Raw genomic sequence first — 20,111 nt, 5'->3', positions numbered from 1 at the left:
TCCCTCGGGCATGGGTGTGTGTGTGTTTGTCCTTAGGATAGTTTGGGTTAAGTAGTGTGTAAGCTTAGGGACTGATGACCTTAGTAGTTAAGTCCCATAAGATTTCACACACATTTGAACTTGAAACTGATCCTACGGCAGAAATTGCAATCGTGATGACTGGGAATAAATCTTAGCAGTCGGAGAACATACGTATTAAGAAAAAGGTACTTGTTACATGTGGGTACGTCGTTGAGGGTATTAAATACGTAGATCACAACGGGAAGACGTTTAGATGAAGACAAAATAAATCATGTACAATAATTATGGCCTTTTTATTGTGGTGATCCAGTTTTCGTGTTTTTAAGGGCAATGTGTTTGCCTAATTTGTTAGTTTCATTTACGACTACCAGTTGCAATGTCGAATGTGGAGTCACACTGAAAGAAAAAATTTGAAGCTTAAGCACTCGTCACAATGCTGGAATATTTCTGATGCGTGCTTAAGAGTGAAATTTCACATTGTAAAATAATTACATTCGTATGGATTAGAAATAAATCTGTTACTCAGCGGCGAAACTGTAGTCCTTAAAAAAGAAAAGAAAGGCCTGTTCTCATGTGTACGCGATCTGCTTGATCTCCGGCAAACACTCCTTGGAGCCTGTAAACCAGAGGGCGGCAGAAAGGGCTTTACGGCAAATCTTTTGCCGAGTCGCTTGTGTAGTCGCGGGCGCACGCGAGCCTTCGCGAGCAGCCTGTCAAAGAGCGCGCGGTGCGAGAAACCGCACCGTTTTTGCAGGTCGCTTTGCCGCGCGCCACAGCCGCGGTTTCGGGTGCGCACTAGGGCCGCCTTTGTCGCGCCCTCCGCTCCGCCACTGCCACCGACAGCCGGGAAAAACGCGCGCGGCCAACACAAACAGCGCCGGCGGCCGCACTTCAAACGCGGGCGCGACGGTCTTCGGCGGGCGAGCGGCCGACTGCGGAAGATCTGGTGACTCGGCGGTCAAAGACGGACCGCGAGGCGGCCAGCGTCCGTCTGTCTGTGTTCTCGACACGCGTCACCGGCCGCCACCCTGGCGAGAGCTGTAATGGCGTTATCGCCAGCAGGCTTCGTCCGAGCCCGCAACGTTTCAGCTGCTCCTCCGGAGAAGACGGTGCTCCTTTCTGGCAGAAAGGATATGAGATGGAAAACAAAGCTTTGTTCTCTCGTTATCCCGCCGAGTATATATCCCTGCAAAGTCCTTTCTTCTTCTGCTGTCATCTGAATTCGAGCTGTAGCCGTCGACATCACGCGAAGCGATTGTCGAATTCTGCGGAGGAGAAATTGGAAGTGTGTAGGGAAGACTGGATCAGCCGCATGCAGTCCTACGAGCACTGCAAGGACACTTAGAAAATGTAACAGACCTACACTACGCTTGTCCGTCCTCTTTTAGAATACTGCTGCGCGGTGTGGGATCCTTACCAGGGAGGACTGACAGAGTACATCGAAAATGTTCAAAGAAAGGCAGCACGTTTTGTATTATCGCGAAATATGGGAGAGAGTGTCACAGAAATGACACAGGATTTGGGCTGGAAATCATTAAAGGAAAGGCGTTTTTCGTTGCGACGGAATCTTCTCACGAAATTCCAATCACCAACTTTCTCCTCCGAAAGCGAAAATATTTTGTTGACACCAATCTACATAGGGCGGAACGATCACCACGATAAAATAAAGGAAATCAGAGCTCATACGGAAAGATATAGCTGTTCATTCTTTCCGCGCGCTATACGAGATCGGAATAAAAGAGAATTGTGAAGGTGGTTCGATGAACCCTCTGCCAGGCACTTAAATGTGATTTGCGGAGTATCCATGTAGATGTACATGTAGACGAAGAGAAACACGATAGAACATCGGTCAGACGGACCCGCGATTTAAGACCTTGTACATCGATAAACAGTCATCGGGTCGAGAGCGTCCGTGCATTGATTCGTACAGACGGTCGGTTTGAGGTGAAAAGCTACCGATGAACACCGGCGTGAGATTGTGGTTCAAAATGGTTCAAATGGCTCTGAGCACTATGGGACTTAACATCTATGGTCATCAGTCCCATAGAACTTAGAACTACTTAAACCTAACTAACCTAAGGGCATCACACAACACCCAGTCATCACGAGGCAGAGAAAATCCCTGACCCTGCCGGGAATCGAACCCGGGAACCCGGGCGTGGGAAGCGAGAACGCTACCGCACGACCACGAGCTGCGGACTGAGATTGTGGTGTGCAGTTTTAGCGGACACGATTTTAGAAAGATCGTCATTTCAGCCGTAATGGATTGTTGAAATACGGGTGGAAAATGATCTATTTTGCGGCACAGACACAACAGTTTCAACACAATGGCATGTCTCTTATCATCTGAAGATGGCCAGTAACTGCCGTTACGGTAATTTCCTACTGAAATTAAGATTGTGCCAGAAAATGAAATATTTTCAAAAGTAAATGATGATTGATTGAAAACCTCAGCTGCCGACAGGTCCTCGATAGGGACAGCTGGAAATTTGTGCCCCGACCGGGACTCGAACCCGGGATCTCCAGATTACATGGCAGACGCTCTATCCATCTGAGCCACCGGGGACACAGATGAATGGCGTGACTGCAGGGACTTATCCCTTGCACGCCTCCCGCAAGACCCACATTCTCAACCTTCCACTATCTACATATGTAATGTTCCTAATACATAGCTGCCCATCCACTCATTACTCGCACCAACTAAGGTGACGTTTGCCGTAAGAGTTCGGGCAAACTGTGCGCATTCGCACAGACGAAGGTCAATGGCCCGGTAGCCACTTAACTGTATATATTTATCTATATATATTTAACTTATTTAACTATATATATTTAACTATATATCGTTAAATATATATAGTTAAATGACTATCCGGCCATTGACCTTCGTCTGTGCGAATGCGCACAGGTCTTACGGGAATCGTTACCTTAGTAGGCGCGAGTAATGAGTGGATCTATTAGGAACATTACATATGTAGATTGTGGACAGCTGGGAATGTGGGTCTCACGGGAGGCGTGCAAGCGATAAGTCGCTGCAGTCGCGCTATTCACATGTGTCCTCGGTGGCTCAGATGGATAGAGCGTCTGTCGTGTAAGCAGGAGATCCCGGGTTGGAGTCCGGGTCGGGACACACATTTTCAGCTGTCCCCATGGAGGTATATCAACAACACCTGTCGGCAGCTGAGGGTTTCAATTAATTATCGTTTATTCTAGAGAAGCTGCACGGTCATCAATGGTATTTGTTTTTTCGAGAACAGTTACTATCTTTATAAATTTTCAAAACTAATTTCGCACGAACCGTGCCTTTGCAAACTCTGTCCTTCTATTCTTGGCGGACGAAAAGATGCGGTCGCCCAAGGTGAAAATGCGAATAGGAATCAAAACGTCCTGAAAAATATCGTGGAAGGAAGGTCACAGTACGTTGAGAAAGGCTCCTGTCACCCAAACTATGAGTGAGTTGAACGAACACTAAGACGCTCCGAATTATGTGGATAGGCATTATGTAGAAGAGTCTGCGTTAAGGGGCCTCATGGCAGACAGAAAGGAAGCAAAGTGTTTTGACACCTCGGTGGGAAGCTATTAACAGCAAGGGATCAGAACTCTAAGATACGAGTACTTTGCTCTTTTAAGAACGGTTAACATGGTCCAAGCTCGCTCACTCTTTTGCTCTCTAGCCAACACGTGTAACTTGCTGTACACCAATACAGGTAAGGCATTTACAGAAGTAGCTGTATTTTTCGCTTGCACATAGTTTCAACCAAAAATACACTCCTGGAAATGGAAAAAAGAACACATTGACACCGGTGTGTCAGACCCACCATACTTGCTCCGGACACTGCGAGAGGGCTGTACAAGCAATGATCACACGCACGGCACAGCGGACACACCAGGAACCGCGGTGTTGGCCGTCGAATGGCGCTAGCTGCGCAGCATTTGTGCACCGCCGCCGTCAGTGTCAGCCAGTTTGCCGTGGCATACGGAGCTCCATCGCAGTCTTTAACACTGGTAGCATGCCGCGACAGCGTGGACGTGAACCGTATGTGCAGTTGACGGTCTTTGAGCGAGGGCGTATAGTGGGCATGTGGGAGGCCGGTTGGACGTACCGCCGAATTGCTCAACACGTGGGGCGTGAGGTCTCCACAGTACATCGATGTTGTCGCCAGTGGTCGGCGGAAGGTGCAAGTGCCCGTCGACCTGGGACCGGACCGCAGCGACGCACAGATGCACGCCAAGACCGTAGGATCCTACGCAGTGCCGTAGGGGACCGCACCACCACTTCCCAGCAAATTAGGGACACTGTTGCTCCTGGGGTATCGGCGAAGACCATTCGCAACCGTCTCCATGAAGCTGGGCTACGGTCCCGCACACCGTTAGGCCGTCTTCCGCTCACGCCCCAACATCGTGCAGCCCGCCTCCAGTGGTGTCGCGACAGGCGTGAATGGAGGGACGAATGGAGACGTGTCGTCTTCAGCGATGAGAGTCGCTTCTGCCTTGGTGCCAATGATGGTCGTATGCGTGTTTGGCGCCGTGCAGGTGAGCGCCACAATGAGGACTGCATACGACCGAGGCGCACAGGGCCAACACCCGGCATCATGGTGTGGGGAGCGATCTCCTACACTGGCCGTACACCACTGGTGATCGTCGAGGGGACACTGAATAGTGCACGGTACATCCAAACCGTCATCGAACCCATCGTTCTACCATTCCTAGACCGGCAAGGGAACTTGCTGTTCCAACAGGACAATACACGTCCGCATGTATCCCGTGCCACCCAACGTGCTCTAGAAGGTGTAAGTCAACTACCCTGGGCAGCAAGATCTCCGGATCTGTCCCCCATTGAGCATGTTTGGGACTGGATGAAGCGTCGTCTCACGCGGTCTGCACGTCCAGCACGAACGCTGGTCCAACTGAGGCGCCAGGTGGAAATGGCATGGCAAGCCGTTCCACAGGACTACATCCAGCATCTCTACGATCGTCTCCATGGGAGAATAGCAGCCTGCATTGCTGCGAAAGGTGGATATACACTGTACTAGTGCCGACATTGTGCATGCTCTGTTGCCTGTGTCTATGTGCCTGTGGTTCTGTCAGTGTGATCATGTGATGTATCTCACCCCAGGAATGTGTCAATAAAGTTTCCCCTTCCTGGGACAATGAATTCACGGTGTTCTTATTTCAATTTCCAGGAGTGTAGTAAAAGAGTGAAACATTTGGAACAAATTATCAGGTATTTGCTAAGTTCAGTACCAGTTTGCAGTTTTACCTCCTCTATCATATGGGTGAAATTGCACATCTCTATTTGAGGACCATCTGAAATTTAACGCAATACCGAGCGCTTTTTTTTTCATTTTTTGATTGTCCAGATTGTAATGTAAATAAGCAGTCCGCTTTTCGGCTTGTTACAAAATGTAATGGTTTTTTCCATATCTTAATATAAAATGAAATTATAACTTATGAATCACACAAGATATTGTTACTGTGGAAAACACTCTCCTGGTGTTTTAAACGGTTTAAGAAAAATGGGCCCCGTTACGTGAGACCCGCTGTATACTTGCACAACATTTTTGGCGTATTGGTTAGGCCTCAAGCACTGCCCTCGTGTAGCCGAGGTACGGCGGAAAGTCGCGAAGTGTACTGAGCGCTACCAAACACAGCAGTCGCTCCCGAGTCGCGACGCGTTAAGACGGTGTGTTCTTTGCGCAGATCCCGTGCGCACACGCGCCTGTTTGCCGGCAACTTAACTGCCGTCAGGGCAGGCAGCGCGGCCTGCAATTGCCGGCAAATATTTGTGCCGCGGCGCTGTTTTCGCAGCGGTTGCGCCAGGATTAGGCCAACACCTCCGCGGCTGATAATTTAAGGAGAGTAATTAGACCGGCGGACAGATAGCGATCTCCGTCCCTCTGGCGGGAATTTATGGCGCCGGGTATGCGAGGGACGCCAGACGTGTGTTATGTAGGTGCCGCGTCCGCCATAAATAGCGGTCTAAATGAATAACTGCCGCATCGCCGAATTACAGTAATTACCCAGCGGTTCACACTCTGGATCTCGTGGTAACGACGACGGAAACGGTCTTCGACAGTGAGCGGATGGACAGAATAAATACAGCGAGCTGGATGTGGAGAGTACTGGGGAGGTAGGAACAGAGAGGAAATTTGTGGCGGGCACTGGAAGATCCGCTATGAATCGTCAGCCTGTCGAGCAGCAGTTAGGATGAGCTGGAAGTGGACAGGAGCAGCACGATGCGAAAAGATGGACTGAGGCACTTTACAAGAATGGCTTCCTGCTATATAAAACCTCCTTTTTCTACCTGCAAATCTCTTCTAGTACTTGCGCGCTGCGTTACGAGAATAATTACGATCATTTGTTCCATCCTTTCTATCGGGCATGAAACCTGCCTGACTGGTAACTAGCCTGAAATTAATTTTATATTCTGCAGAATATAATGTAGTGTGGCTGTAGGTATTTTTACCATCGAGCTGTTAAGGCCTAACTTAGGGAGAGCTTATTGCAAATAATGATTGCAAGGAAATTCGAAATGATTATCAAAGACTGTAATTCTCTTGGCTGACCACAAGTATCCTCAATATAAAACAACCAGACGACTATTTTAGTGATCCTCGTAATAACAACATTAATGGCGGAGACTTTGCTCTAGTTTGTGTTCATACGTTCGTCTAAATTAATCCGCCTATTACCGTATGGTATTTGCGCTAAATATTTGCAACATTTTACTATAGAATACAGTCTTCATGTACTCACCATCAGACTTACGGTACAGTCACCAACGGGATTATGCTCTCGCTTAAAATGGGACGCTTGTCTATTTATCGTGAGTTGGATAAATTTCGTCAGTACCTATTATTTAGAGTATTCATGAAAAACCTCTCTTGTGAAGATTTTGTTCACACTCTCCCCTTCATTTTCTTTCTTCAAGCACTAGGTTGCGTGGCGTGTAACGACGTTACGTCTCCATTATGGTAGCGGTTTTTCCATTTTTTTTTGTCGGTTCTGTGTTCTTTGTAACCCTTGACTGATATATACATATATGTGCACCGTTCCATTCGAGTGACTAATCTATTTTATTCTTCAGTGTCATATATACTGAAGCGCCAGAGAAACTGGTATAGGCGTGCGTATTCAAATACTGAGAAATGTAAAGAGGCAGAATACGGCGCTGCAGTCGACAACGCCTATATAAGACAACAAGTGTCTGGCGCAGTTGTTAGATCGGTTACTACTACTACAATGGCAGGTTATCAAGATTGAAGTGAGTTTGAACGCGATGTTATAGTCGGCGCATGAGCGATGGGACACAGCAGCTCCGAGATAGTGATGAAGTGGGGATTTTTCCTTACGACCATTTCACGAATGTACCGTGAATATCAGGAATCCGGTAAAACATCAAATCTCCGACATCGATGCGGCCGGAAAAAGATCCTGCGAAAACGGTAACAACGACAACTGAAAAGAATCTTCAACAAGACAGAAGTGCAACCCTTCCACAAATTGCTGCAGATTTCTATGGTGGGCCATCAACAAGTGTCAGCGCTCGAACCATTCAACGAAACATCATTGATATGGGCTTTCATAGCCGAAGGCCCCCTCTATAGCCTTGATGAATGCACTACACAAAGCTTTACGCCTCGTCTGGGCCCGTCAACAGTGACAATGAACTGTTGATGACAGGAAACGAGTTGCCTGGTCGGACGAGTCCCGTTTCAAATTGTATCTAGCAGATGGATGCGTACCGGTATGGAGACAACCTTATGAATCCATGGACCCTGCATGTCAGCAGGGGACTGTTCAAGCTGGTGGAGAGACTGTAACGGTGTGGGGCGTGTGCAGTTGGAGTAATACCGGACCCCTGATACGTCTAGGTACGACTCTGACAGGTGACACGTACGTAAGCATCCTGTCTGATCAACTGCGTCCATTCATGCAACCATTCCGAAGGACTTGAGCAATTACAGCAGGACAATGCGATACCTCAAACGTCCGGAATCGCTACAGAGTGGTTCTAGTAACACTTTTCTGAGTTTGAACACTTCCTCTGGCCACCAAACTCCCCTTACATGAACATTATTCAGCATATCTGGGATGCCTTGCAATGTGCAGTTCAGAAGGGATCTCCACCTCCTCATAGTATTACGGATTTATGGACAGCCATGTAGTATTCATGGCGTCGGTTACTTCCAGCACTATTTCAGACATTAGTGGAGTCCATGCCACGTCATGTTGTGACACTTCTGCGTGCTCGCGGGGGGTCCTACACGGTATTAGGCAGGTGTACCAGTTTCTTTGTCTGTTCAGGGTATAATATCTCCTGCTTTATTTTGAAATTTCATTCCCTTTCTATTCTACCTTTTCTCAGAAACGTCATTTCTGTTTGCCACAACTGTTTTCCTCCCGCAATCGCTAGACTTCAAACCTCTGTTCCTTACAGTAGATAAGGAATAGCCATGATTTTGAAATATTTCGCGCCTGTTATTTTTATATTTTAAATTTCCAAAGAAGCGTATAACTAACTTGATCGAATCTCTTTATTTTATTCCAATTGACAACATCCTCTAGAAGGCTCAAATGGCTCTGAGCACTATGGGAATTAACTTGTAAGATCATCAGTCCCCTAGAACTTAAAACTACTTAAACCTACCTAACCTAAGGACATCACGCACACCCATGCCCGAGGCAGGATTCGAACCTGGGACCGTAGCGGTCGCGCGGTTCCAGACTGTAGCGCCTAGAACCGCTCCGCCACCCTGGTCGCCCTTCCTCTACAAGAAATAAGGTATACCGTAAGGATCGTTTTCAGGTAATGATTAGAAACACAGCGGATTCCAGTCCTATAAATGCTATGGGTTTAATGCTAAGATAGTGAACTGTACGTCTCAACCGGGGATTACTGTATGTCAAGAAAGCATCGGTTGAAAGGACACATTCTGAAGTATCAAAAAATGGTTCAAATGGCTCTGAGCACTATGGGACTTAACTTCTGAGGTCATCAGTCCCCTAGAACTTAGAACTACTCAAACCTAACTAACCTAAGGACATCACACACATCCACGCCCGAGGCAGGATTCGAACCTGCGACCGTAGCGGTCGCGCGGTTCCAGACTGTAGCGCCTAGAATCGCTGAGCCACTCCGGCCGGCTGAAGTATCAAGGAATAGTCAATTTGGCAATGGTGTGAAGTTGGGGTGGGGGTTAAAAATTGTGGAGTGACACCAAGGCTTGACAATGGTAAGAAGCAGAGATGACGAGGCTGGCGCGGAGGAGTTGCACCCAACCAGTCGTTGCACTGAAGACCACAACGACAACTCTGTGTTACCGCTAATTAGCGCATGGCCATCCACAAAAGTATTTATTACCTGTTTTGTATTACGTTACTAGTGTGTATATTCCTAATCTACACCTTCCATTGCCGTAACACGTCGTTTGCAGGAGAACTTCTTACGTCTCTCTTTTTCTGTTGAAAACATACACGACGGCTGTTACGGTCGATAGGATGCGTCTGCCCCTTCACCGGCACAGCGAGGCACACTTAAACATGATCGTAGACGTCCCCCGGGGCAGCGGCCGCCGCCGTGTCCCAGACGCGTCCTCCAGTCGCAGAGCGGGGCTGAGCTGTTTAGTGCCGCCACGGGTTTACAGGTTTACGACCGCTCCAGTATTTAACGTTATATTAGAGGCGGGCAGGTCCCCGGTGCGAGGGTGGGCCGTCTTTATGGCTCCGCTTCCCCCCGTGTCGCCTAGACTTCCCGGCCTCCAACTCGGCGCCCGCTTCGCCGCAACAACAGAAACACGTCGTCAATCTGCGCGGAGGACCGGTAAGCACCTGCCGTTATACCGCACAATAGTCACTGCTGCCGCCGGGGGCAGTCTTTCGCCCGCGCAGGAATACGAAAAAAAAAAAGTTCAAATGTGTGTGAAATCTTATGGGACGTAACTGCTAAGGTCATCAGTCCCTAAGCTTACACACTACATAACCTAAATTGTCCTAAGGACAAACACACACACCCATGCCGGAGGGAGGACTCGAACCTCCGTCGGGACCAGCCGCACAGTCCATGACTGCAGCGCCTAAGACCGCTCGGCTAATCCCGCGCGGCTAGGAATACGAAAAAGATTTATCAGGTTTTCATTAATGTGTCCGTGAGAAACATACGCGATTTTGCTGAACGGGGGTGAACTGCAGGACACGATGCCAGAGAGAATAAGGAGCAAAGAAAGCATAAATGCATTCCAATGGAGGTACATCCACAGTGTGGTGTCACCGGCAGACACCACACTTGCTAGGTGGTAGCCTTTAAATCGGCCGCGGTCCGTTAGTATACGTCGACCCGCGTGTCGCCACTATCAGTGATTGCAGACCGAGCGCCGCCACACGGCAGATCTAGTCTAGCACTCGGCCCAGTTGGACAGCCGACTTTGCTAGCGATGGTTCACTGACTACATACGCTCTTCTTTGCACAGGGGACAGTTTAGCATAGCCTTCAGCTACGTCATTTGCTACGACCTAGCAAGGCGCCATATTCAGTTACTATAATCTGAACAGATAATATTGTGAATCATGTACCGTCAAGAGCGACGTTAATCATTAATAGATTAAAGTTAAGTAACAAACTAATTACGCCCGCTTTCTGAGTTCTAATTCCTTGTCATGTTCCAGACCTCACGTCAGTACAGTCCTTCCCTCCTCACGCCAGCCTGCGTGAGCTAAAACGTGTGCATTTCGGCCTCCACTAGTAACACGGTGTTGGCTTTTCTGCCAACACAACACACAGAAAGGTAGAGATAACATATTTTTGGCAGTGACCCCGGTATCAGCTCCAGGCAGGTGGCCCGAAAGCGTAGGATATGCCAGATGCCCGAGGGGAACATACATCACAATTGCCACTATCAGCATCACTTACAACGCATGCAGGTCGCTGTGGCCGAACGGTTCAAGGCGCTTCAGTCCGGAACCGCGCTGCTGCTACGGTCGCAGGCTCGAATCCTGCCTCGGAAATGGATGCGTGTGATGTCCTTAGGTTAGTTAGGCTTAAGTAGTCCTAAGTCTACGGGACTGATGACCTCAGATGTTAAGTCCCATAGTGCTCAGAGCCATTTGAACCACCTGCGGACTTCACCTGCGACTACGATTTTATGGCTGGTTTGTTGCACAGACGACTATCGCTGTTGGGATCTCTGTCATCCATCCTGCTCACAGATGAGGCTATAGTTAAGAGGGGCGGTATCGTCAACGTCCGCAACGCCCACCTGTGGGCTACGGAGAATCCACTTGGTATGATGGAAGGAGCCATCAAGACCAGTACAGGCTCAATGTGTGTGTGTGTGTGTGTGTGTGTGTGTGTGTGTGGAGGGGTTGAGGGGAGGTGGTACTGGCCCCTTGCTGGACACTCATCGTTCCAGTGCTTCTGACAGACGAGTCATTTCTGCATATCCTGCGAGTGAACCTTTTTCCCCCTGCTCGAAGACGTGCCTTTGGTGGTACGAAGGCTGATGTGGCCATTGCATGTCGGTGCTCCATCTCGCTGTCCTCTTGAGTGAGGAGCTAAAACACTAGTGCAGGCAGAACATTCCCATTTCAAGGTGTTTTCGTGTGGGCTTTCAATCGTTGAAATCTACACTGTCCAGGATATTTTATCTTCATCTTCAAGTGGGTGTAACTTCCTTGGAACGCATATCTGGCCATATGTTTACCTGACTTTTTTTTTGCCTCTTTTTCTCTCAGCAGTAGTTCCCCGCAATCTGTCGCCAGTTACAAAAGTCACCCTGTAGAGTAATGCAGTCACAACACTTGCAAACTCGGTCATACATAACCGAGTTCGTCTCCAATCAGGTGCACTTTATTTAAGTGACTTGACTCACCATGTGATCGATTTGGGAATATTACAGTTGTAGAAAATAAGATAATCTGAGATATAATGTGTTACAGAAGGCTGCTGAGACTTAAGCGGAGTAACAAGACAAGCAATGAGGAGGTTTTCCTCAGAATCGACGACAAAGAAAGACATGTAAAACATTCGCTGGAAGAAGGCACATGATCATAAGACATTTGTTAAAACATCAGAGATTAATTTCCGCTGGACTAGAGAGACTTAGAATTCAAAAATTGTAGAGGAAGACAGGGATCACAAGATATACAAGAAGTATTTCGGACGTTGAGAATCTGTGCTACTCTGAGGTTAAGAGATCGCTAGAGGAGATGAAGTCGTGTCGGGTTGCATCAAACCATTAAGAAAATTAATGACGAAAAGAAATAATATTTTTTTTTAAAAAAAAGCCAATTCACATCCTCAAAAGCCATCTTCTGAGAGAGAGCATTAGAGAAACCAAAGCATGTGCTATATAATGTCAGTCGAACGAGCGGGCAAAGTTCTACCAGAGAGGTTACAATATTCCGTTGTTTGAGCTAGAAGTCTTGGTGTCTTATTTCGCTGATATATTTTTTCAACTCACGTTCTCTAAGTATGATCCTCCTGTTTCTCATTTCGCTGATGTAACGTCGATTTGTTTGAAATCTATGGTCACAGCAGGGTGGTTCTATAATATTCACATCTCGGTCACATTAGAAATTAACTCTCATAAATTAAAGTGCAGATGTGTAAAGGAGCCTGTTGATGTATGAAGAACGAGCGAAATGTTACAAGCACGATCATTCTACACAAACGTTTCGCAGTTACTGTAATACATTATTTCATCAAATGATACGTTTGTTCTTTTCCCCTCCTGCCAGTAGCTGAAAGGCTACTATCTGAATTTTAGTCTCTTTGCGTGGGTTTCCCAACGTTTTTCGACGAGATCGACGGTGAAAAGTACTGTATATTAGCCCAGAAAACACACGCTGTGTCGTGCACCGCGTATCATACGAGGTGGGTCTAAACATTTCGCGATTTGATCAGATCGTGCCTTCGCAATTTGGCCAGTTCGTACCAGCCGAACAGGAGCAAAAGGGCCTACAAGAGTGATACAAGATGCATCTTTTCTGTAAGGCGGCATCATGACATGTGAAACCTGCTCGATGCGGAGTAGAATAGGTGACCAAGGTCGCCGTCGGGAGCTGTCTATATTTCGACGGACAATGTACGCCGTAGGTGCTTCGATCGGTCGCAGAAGAGAGCTTTCGGTGGTTTACAAAAGGACATACATATGGATTTATTCAGTGACACCGTCCACATCTTAGACCTATGTTGTATGGGGGACTGGCATGTTAATAAAGTGCGGACCCCGAAACCCGGTACGGTGTACAGAGTAACAGTTACTCGCCGCAGCAGCTGCAATCCGCGCGTAACCGTCTTGAGCAGGTGGGCTGCCGCGAACTTTGCATCGCGATCTCCCCTCGATCTGCGCAGCTATTTACGCCGCCTCGCATCTGCAGTCGCCCCCGCGAACCTTTTTACGCTGCGGCGTGCCTCAAAAACCTTCTGATACGAGACTGGCGAAGCACCGGCGCAGGGAGCCGCCGCAGAGCACAATGGGCATGCGGCGCGAAGCGGAGATCACGGCCGGCAGCTGGCGGTGGCCCACTGCGAATGGCCTCTGCAAGGCCGCAGCGCGGACGGCCGTTTCTGGGGAGCTTCCATCACTCAGGCGGACGGCGACGGGCGCTGGTCCCACCTCTACACATTCTTGTACCGAGCTGGACAAACTGCAGAAACACCATAAGCACAACATGTTACTGTGCCTAACGTGGTGTATATACCGTATAGGATGAACATCAACAAAAGCAAAACGAGGATGAAGCAATGCAGTCAAAGTAAATCAGGTGATGCTGAGGGAATTAGATGAGGAAATGAGACAGTTAAAGTAGTAAATGAGTTTTGCTATTCGGGAAGCAGAAAACTGATGATGGTCGAGATAGAGAGGATATAAAATGTAGAGTGGCAATGGGAAGGCAAGCATTTCTGAAGAAGAGAAATTTGTTAACATCGAGTATAGATTCAAGTGTCAGGAAGTAGTTTTTGAAAGTATTTGTATGGAAGCGAAACATGGACGATAAATAGTTTAGACAAGAAGAGAAAAAAAATGTTAAAATGTGTCTGAAATCTTATGGGACTTAACTGCCAAGGTCATCAGTCCCTAAGCTTACACACTACTTAACCTAAATTATCCTAAGGACAAACACACACACCCATGCCCGAGGCTAATTCCGCGCGGCGACAAGAAGAGAATAGAAGCTTTCGAAATGTGGTGCTACAGAACAATACTAAAATTAGATGGGTAGATCAATGAGGAGAGGTACTGAAAAAATTTGGGAAGGAGAGAAATTTGTGGCACAACTTGACTAGAAGAAGGGATCGGTTGGTAGGACATGTTCTGAGGCAAAAAAAAAAAAAAAAAAAAAAAAAAAAAAAAAAAAAAAAATTAAAAATAAAAAAAAAATAAAAAATAAAATAAAATGGTTCAAATGGTTCTGAGCACTATGGGACTTAACATTTGATGTCATCAGTCCCCTAGACTTAGAACTACTTAAACCTAACTAACCTAAGGACATCACACACATCCATGCCCGAGGCAGGATTCGAACCTGCGACCGTAGCAGTCGCGTGGTTCCGGAATGAAGCGCCTAGAACCGCTCGGCCACCGCGACCGGCAATAACGCTGTCGTTTACGGGAAAGCGCTGTAGGAGGATATACGACGACTTATACAGGATTTCCATTTAGGCTCAGTATGACGAAAATGGCAGTTTGCTCTAGATGTACACGAATTAAAGTGCAGATGAGTAGGAAAAACAATCCAATAATGTTCTAATTTGTTATTAGTGGTGCGCTGTTAGAAATAGTAACGTCGATTTTGTGTCGTAACTTTCAGGATTCTCTACGCTTCGTATGATTTGAGCCGCAAATATTTCGGACAGCGAGCTGTTGTTAAGGCACACAGAGAGTGGCACAATATGAATACGCCACATCTGCTCCAATATTCTCAAGATCACATGTAACATCCCTCGTCAGATACCGTACATCGTTAGGTAGGCCGATATACACGCCATTCTGACAGAAAACGAAAAAAAAGACCCCCCCCACACACACACGCACAGATTTAGCAAAAGAGTCCGCTGCTTGAATCTGTACGTGCACACTGCCAACTAGTTGCAGTGTTCATTAAAAAATTACAAAATATCAGGTTGAACACATTACCAGGTGTATGGACGCATGCGTACATTATCTGAAAATGCTTTAGACAGTGTCCGGAACATCAGCCTGCGCTTTTGAAGGTGATCTATATAGTTTGACAAATATCACGTAGTATGCGCGGTACTTGGAGGAACAGCAATATTTTAGGAACAGCTTTTGTTGAACTACTTTTTCTTTGCTAAATTAAATAATTTTGTACACGATTTTACAACGCTGTATCGAGTTTCAATTTTTGAACGTATGATTTCACACTGATTAAATATCTTAATTTCTAGTTTTAATAAAATAGACAGAGATTCAAAATTTCTTTAGGCGACAGTCTACAGCATGAATATATTTTAGAAAATGCGTGTTAACTTTGCTGTTTTGAATTTTGCGCTTCTATTTCGATCAACATCCAGGGAAAAGCAAAGACCATACTACATTTACTCTCTTTTACTCTGCGTCTAAGTGGAGTGAGTAACAGTATCTCAATGATAATTGTTGATGTGTATCATAATATGCCATGTAATATGGAATTCGTCTATAGCAAGCTATATGAAATGTGAAAGTATGATTTCTGCTTTTTCCTGGATAATGATTGAAAATGGGAACCGGTCGGAATAAAAGTGTGAAATTCAGTACAACAAAATTAACATGGATTTCCTAAAATTTAATGAAACAATCAGTCATGACAGCAAAGAGATGTTTTGTTTATGGTGACAGGTTTCAGCCTTGAGAGACCATCCTCAGACCCTCGGTGACACGCATATACGCTGAGCAGAGCTGTAGTACATCCCAGAACGCCTGTCGTCAGCTGACTGATTGTTTTATTAAAGTTACAGATGGCTGTTTTTTCCATGTATGTAGCCATAAATTTCTAGTGTTAGAAAGATAAATGTCTTTTTATACAATGTCTGTGTAACGTCATGTTAAAATTATATGTATGTGTGTGTACTAACATTCCCTACCTGTGCCATATCATGCACTCTAACGTTCCCTTTCATAGCTCCTGGGTCTGGAAAACATGCCAAACATCTACCAGCCCAGTCTTTCATTTCATAAACCGTCCTTCCTATCCTGATTGTTTAACACCCTTGCAGACACATAACCATTTAAATATTCAATGCACCGCCGCCCGTAAAAAAGTAAAAAATGTATCTCATTTTTTTAGAAGCTTCGGTGAAAAATACAGAGCAGATTCACAGTTTCATTTGCTGGATAATTCGAACATCGAATATCATATGAATTATCAGTGACTAAACGCATCAGTGGCTCAAGGTCAGAATCGCTCGCTAGTGGGATATACGACTTTCTCTGGAGCATACGCAATGTTTCCAGTGGACAACATCAGTTCCAGGTGCTCTGTGCCTGGCGCACACAACCATAAATAGAAATGTGACCTCATTAATACGACTGTAGGAGTAGGATGTTCCCACACATCTTAATCTTGTGTTATGATACTGGTTGATTGACGTTATTTTCTTTTCCTGCATTTCACTCGTCACATTCATTATTTTGACGCCTCTTGGTGCGACAAAAATTACGATTCCAAGGAACAGAGATATGTTTGTGGCTTTTGAGCTTAAAATAAATGTTTCTGATGAACTACGGAGGTGTTCTGTTACTTGAGTCAGTATCACCGCGAATTTCAGGCTTAAAATTACTGTCGTAAGAGGCATATTTTGTCTTATCCGTACTGAAAATTACGATCTACAGGGCGCGACACGATTCTCGGGAAAACGTGTGCCACATTCAGTCATAAAAATAGCGTCTTGTTTTGTTTAATGCTGTGCGATTCATTTCGAAAAGCAGTGGCTAATTTGCAGGTGTTGTTTACAATTTTATCGGGTCTCCACTTTTTTTCCTCAAACATTTGTTTGTCTGCTCTGAAAAGAGACGTAGATCATCAACCTTTTTAGCTAAACATAGTTTGTTTTCGTATCGGGCAAAGGACACGGCAAAATGTTGTAATTGTAAGAATCACTAAAGAGATCAATAATAGAAAATATAACTTTTCCATACTTTTAGGGAAAGGCATCTGAAATTTTATGGCCAAATTACGAGAATGAAGAGATTATCAAAATGACTTTTCGTTCGCCTCCGTGGGTGAATGGCTAGAATTTGTGGATGATATGCGAAGGACCCACGTTCGATTCTCGGTGCTGCCAGGGATTTTGCCTTGATAGGAGGAATCGAATGGTGTGCCCTCAGCCTCTTGATACCGACTGAGGATCTACTTGAGTGCGAATTAGCTGGCTCTGTCTGGGAAATCAAAAACGTCAGGGAGAGCGGTTTGCTGACCCCACGCCTCTTGATTCCGCATCCGAACGACGCCGTTGGCATTGGATGATGACATGGCGGTCAGTCGGTCCCGACTACTTCGTCTGGAGCAGAACGCGGAGCTGTGCTTGCAAAAGATTTTTCGATCTTTTGGCAGAGGTCTAGATGACGTGCAGTATGAAAAGGCGCTACGTACAACATACTACAGGACAGAACTAAATTCTAAATTGTAATTGAAAATAATGGATTTATGAGATAAACCAAGCATAATATCAACTGAAATCTGTAGAGTAGAACTTAGAAAGAACAGCGGGTAGATGAGGCTTCGGGAGGTGGAAAAAAGAAAAGCATGTAGTAATCACGGTAGCGCTCCTCAGTTGGGTACAATGATTTAAAAAAAAAAAAAAAAAAGCCCTGGAAATGAGTGCATAACGTTCTAAATGCACTGTGCAGAGTTAAAACCGTATTTTTTGAATGGTAACTAAAAAAAAAATGCTCCGCAAGCCAAGACCGGTTTCGACAGAGCTATGCTGAAATCATCGGATCTTATGCAACATAAAATCCAATTATGGCAGCATAGCTCGGGATCTTATGCAACATAAGATCTAATGATGACAGCATAGCTCTGTCGAAACGGTCATCCAATAAAATGCTTTTCAGCGATCTTGGCCTGTGAAGGTTTCTTCAGTTACCGTAAACTGCAGATCGCCTCCAGACTGACCATGTCAGGAATATCTTCTTCTTCTTCTTCTTCTTCTTGCTTTACGGCCTCTGCAGGACCACGGGTAGCCCCTTCGTGGACTGCATTGTCCTCCTCTTCTCTCAGAACCTCTTCATTCTTTCTCTTCTTCTCCACCGCTCTTCTTCCGAGATCTTCAGTTTCCGTTTCTCCAGTCGGCTCCACTGGTGACACTCTAATCTTTTCCTGTATTCTTCTCTTTGATCTCCGGCATATTTGTCGGTGTATATTCGTTCCTTCAATTTTCCCTTCCTTTGACCTTGATCCCCAATTCCAACCAGTCCTTCCGAAGTTCAACAACCCACTAGGTTCCTGTCTTTCCCCTTGACCTCCCTGTTGTTTCCCACACTCTCTTCGTCATTCTGTCCATACTCATCCTAACTACATGTCCAGCAAACCCTGCCCTTTTGAGTCTGATTTCCCCGGATATTGTTCTCAAGTTCCGGTACAATTCTTCCCTAGGTCTTCGCATCCACCTCTCTCCACCATTTTGGGACCTAGTATTTTTCTCAGTATTTTTCTCTCTTCTTTCTCTAGTTGCTCTGCCCCATTTCTTCCTAGTGTCATCGTCTCAGCAGTATATATTACTGCATTCCTCACCGTTGCCTTGTAGTGGCTTATCTTTGCCTCTGTAGATATATTCTTTCTATTGTATATCTCTCTCGTCATGCAGAAGGCTGACCTCATCTTCTTTATCCTCTCTGTTATTCCCTCCTTCCTCCTGTTCCTTCCTGTTATAAATTCCCCCAGGTATTTAAATTTATCCATCATTTGCACAGTGCCTTCCGGTTTCAGAAATATGCATTTATTATGAGGCTTTGTAGGAGTACGATGTCTTTGGAATGCAGTTGGCTGGTTGCAATAGACATCAATTAGAGGACCTGACTTCTTCTGGATAGACGTTACCGAGTCACTGATATTGGAGGTACCTCATTTCGATCAGGCTTCGTCTCGTTTCATGATAGGCATCGGCAGAAGGGGCAGCCGATTCCCCCCTGCTTGTCGAGTTCCCACCAGTGGCCCAGTCTTGAGGTGGGTCCCAGTCGTAGAGAGGCGGCCGGCGGTGCTGGAGTCCCGGGTCCCGATCCCCAGTCCTACTAACGGGTGCCTCTAACCACAGTAACTCTGTGCAACTCCGCAGCTCCAGGCCTGGGCGGCCGCCGAAGCGGGCGTCTGTGGGGCTGAGCATCGCCGCCTCGCACCTGGCGCCGCACCACCACGCGCTCAAGAAGCACCGCCTCGACAACGGCGACTACCCCGGCTACGAGAACGGACACCTCGCCGGTAAGTCCAGCTCCACTCTGTCTGCTGATCACTGCGCCAAGCGGCTACTTCTAGCGCTCAAGTCTCTCTTAAGGGGCTCCGGAACGCCCTATACTTGCAATGTTAAAATAACGCTTATAAATTACATCTTTCCTCACAAAGTATTTGAGGTAGGAAGTTGAACTTTTTACAGATTATTTATTGGAATATGGGCTACAACTTAACACAGGGATTTTACAAAATTTTTGTTCAGTTATTAAAGATGATTTTTTTCAATTGTAATGAAAATTCACAACATTTTTTTGCAATTTTTTATTTATATATTCAAAAATATACAGTTTTTTGGAAAAAGGCTGTGTTAAATTATTCAGAAGGTACTGTGTAACATTTACTGAAAGTCTGAAACAAATATGTTTGGAAGATCCTTAGAAAACATGTAATTAGTATGAGAAAATAAAAGTTTTGGGAATCGAGCGACAAAGATTCGATTAACTTTTTAGTGCATTCCAGGTCCATAGGATGGATTATCTTCATCCTCTGCAAACTCCTCCTCCAGCTTCCTCTTGTTCCTCCTCCTGTTTACTCTTGCTTGTATTTCTAGACTCTTTACAGCCCTGTCTGCAGCCCGAAGGCGTTCCTTGTCTAAAGCAAGCATCGCTCGTACCATGTTAGAACCTATCTTCATTCCCATATTT

At 46.0% G+C, this 20,111-nt stretch overlaps 1 protein-coding gene across 1 annotated transcript in view; it reads left to right on the top strand.

Annotated features, from left to right (window-relative positions):
- Positions 1 to 20,111, top strand: part of LOC126092875 (dachshund homolog 2) — a 982,096-nt gene that overhangs the window by 377,187 nt on the left and 584,798 nt on the right. Inside the window, exon 4 of the mRNA XM_049908606.1 lies at positions 19,295 to 19,437. Within this exon, the coding sequence (XP_049764563.1) occupies positions 19,295 to 19,437 (143 nt within the window). The remainder of the gene's footprint in view (positions 1 to 19,294; positions 19,438 to 20,111) is intronic.

The sequence above is a fragment of the Schistocerca cancellata genome, chromosome 7, assembly GCF_023864275.1.
Source record: "Schistocerca cancellata isolate TAMUIC-IGC-003103 chromosome 7, iqSchCanc2.1, whole genome shotgun sequence".
NCBI classification, from domain to species: domain Eukaryota; kingdom Metazoa; phylum Arthropoda; class Insecta; order Orthoptera; family Acrididae; genus Schistocerca; species Schistocerca cancellata.
This window is presented reverse-complemented; position numbering and strand designations above follow the sequence as displayed.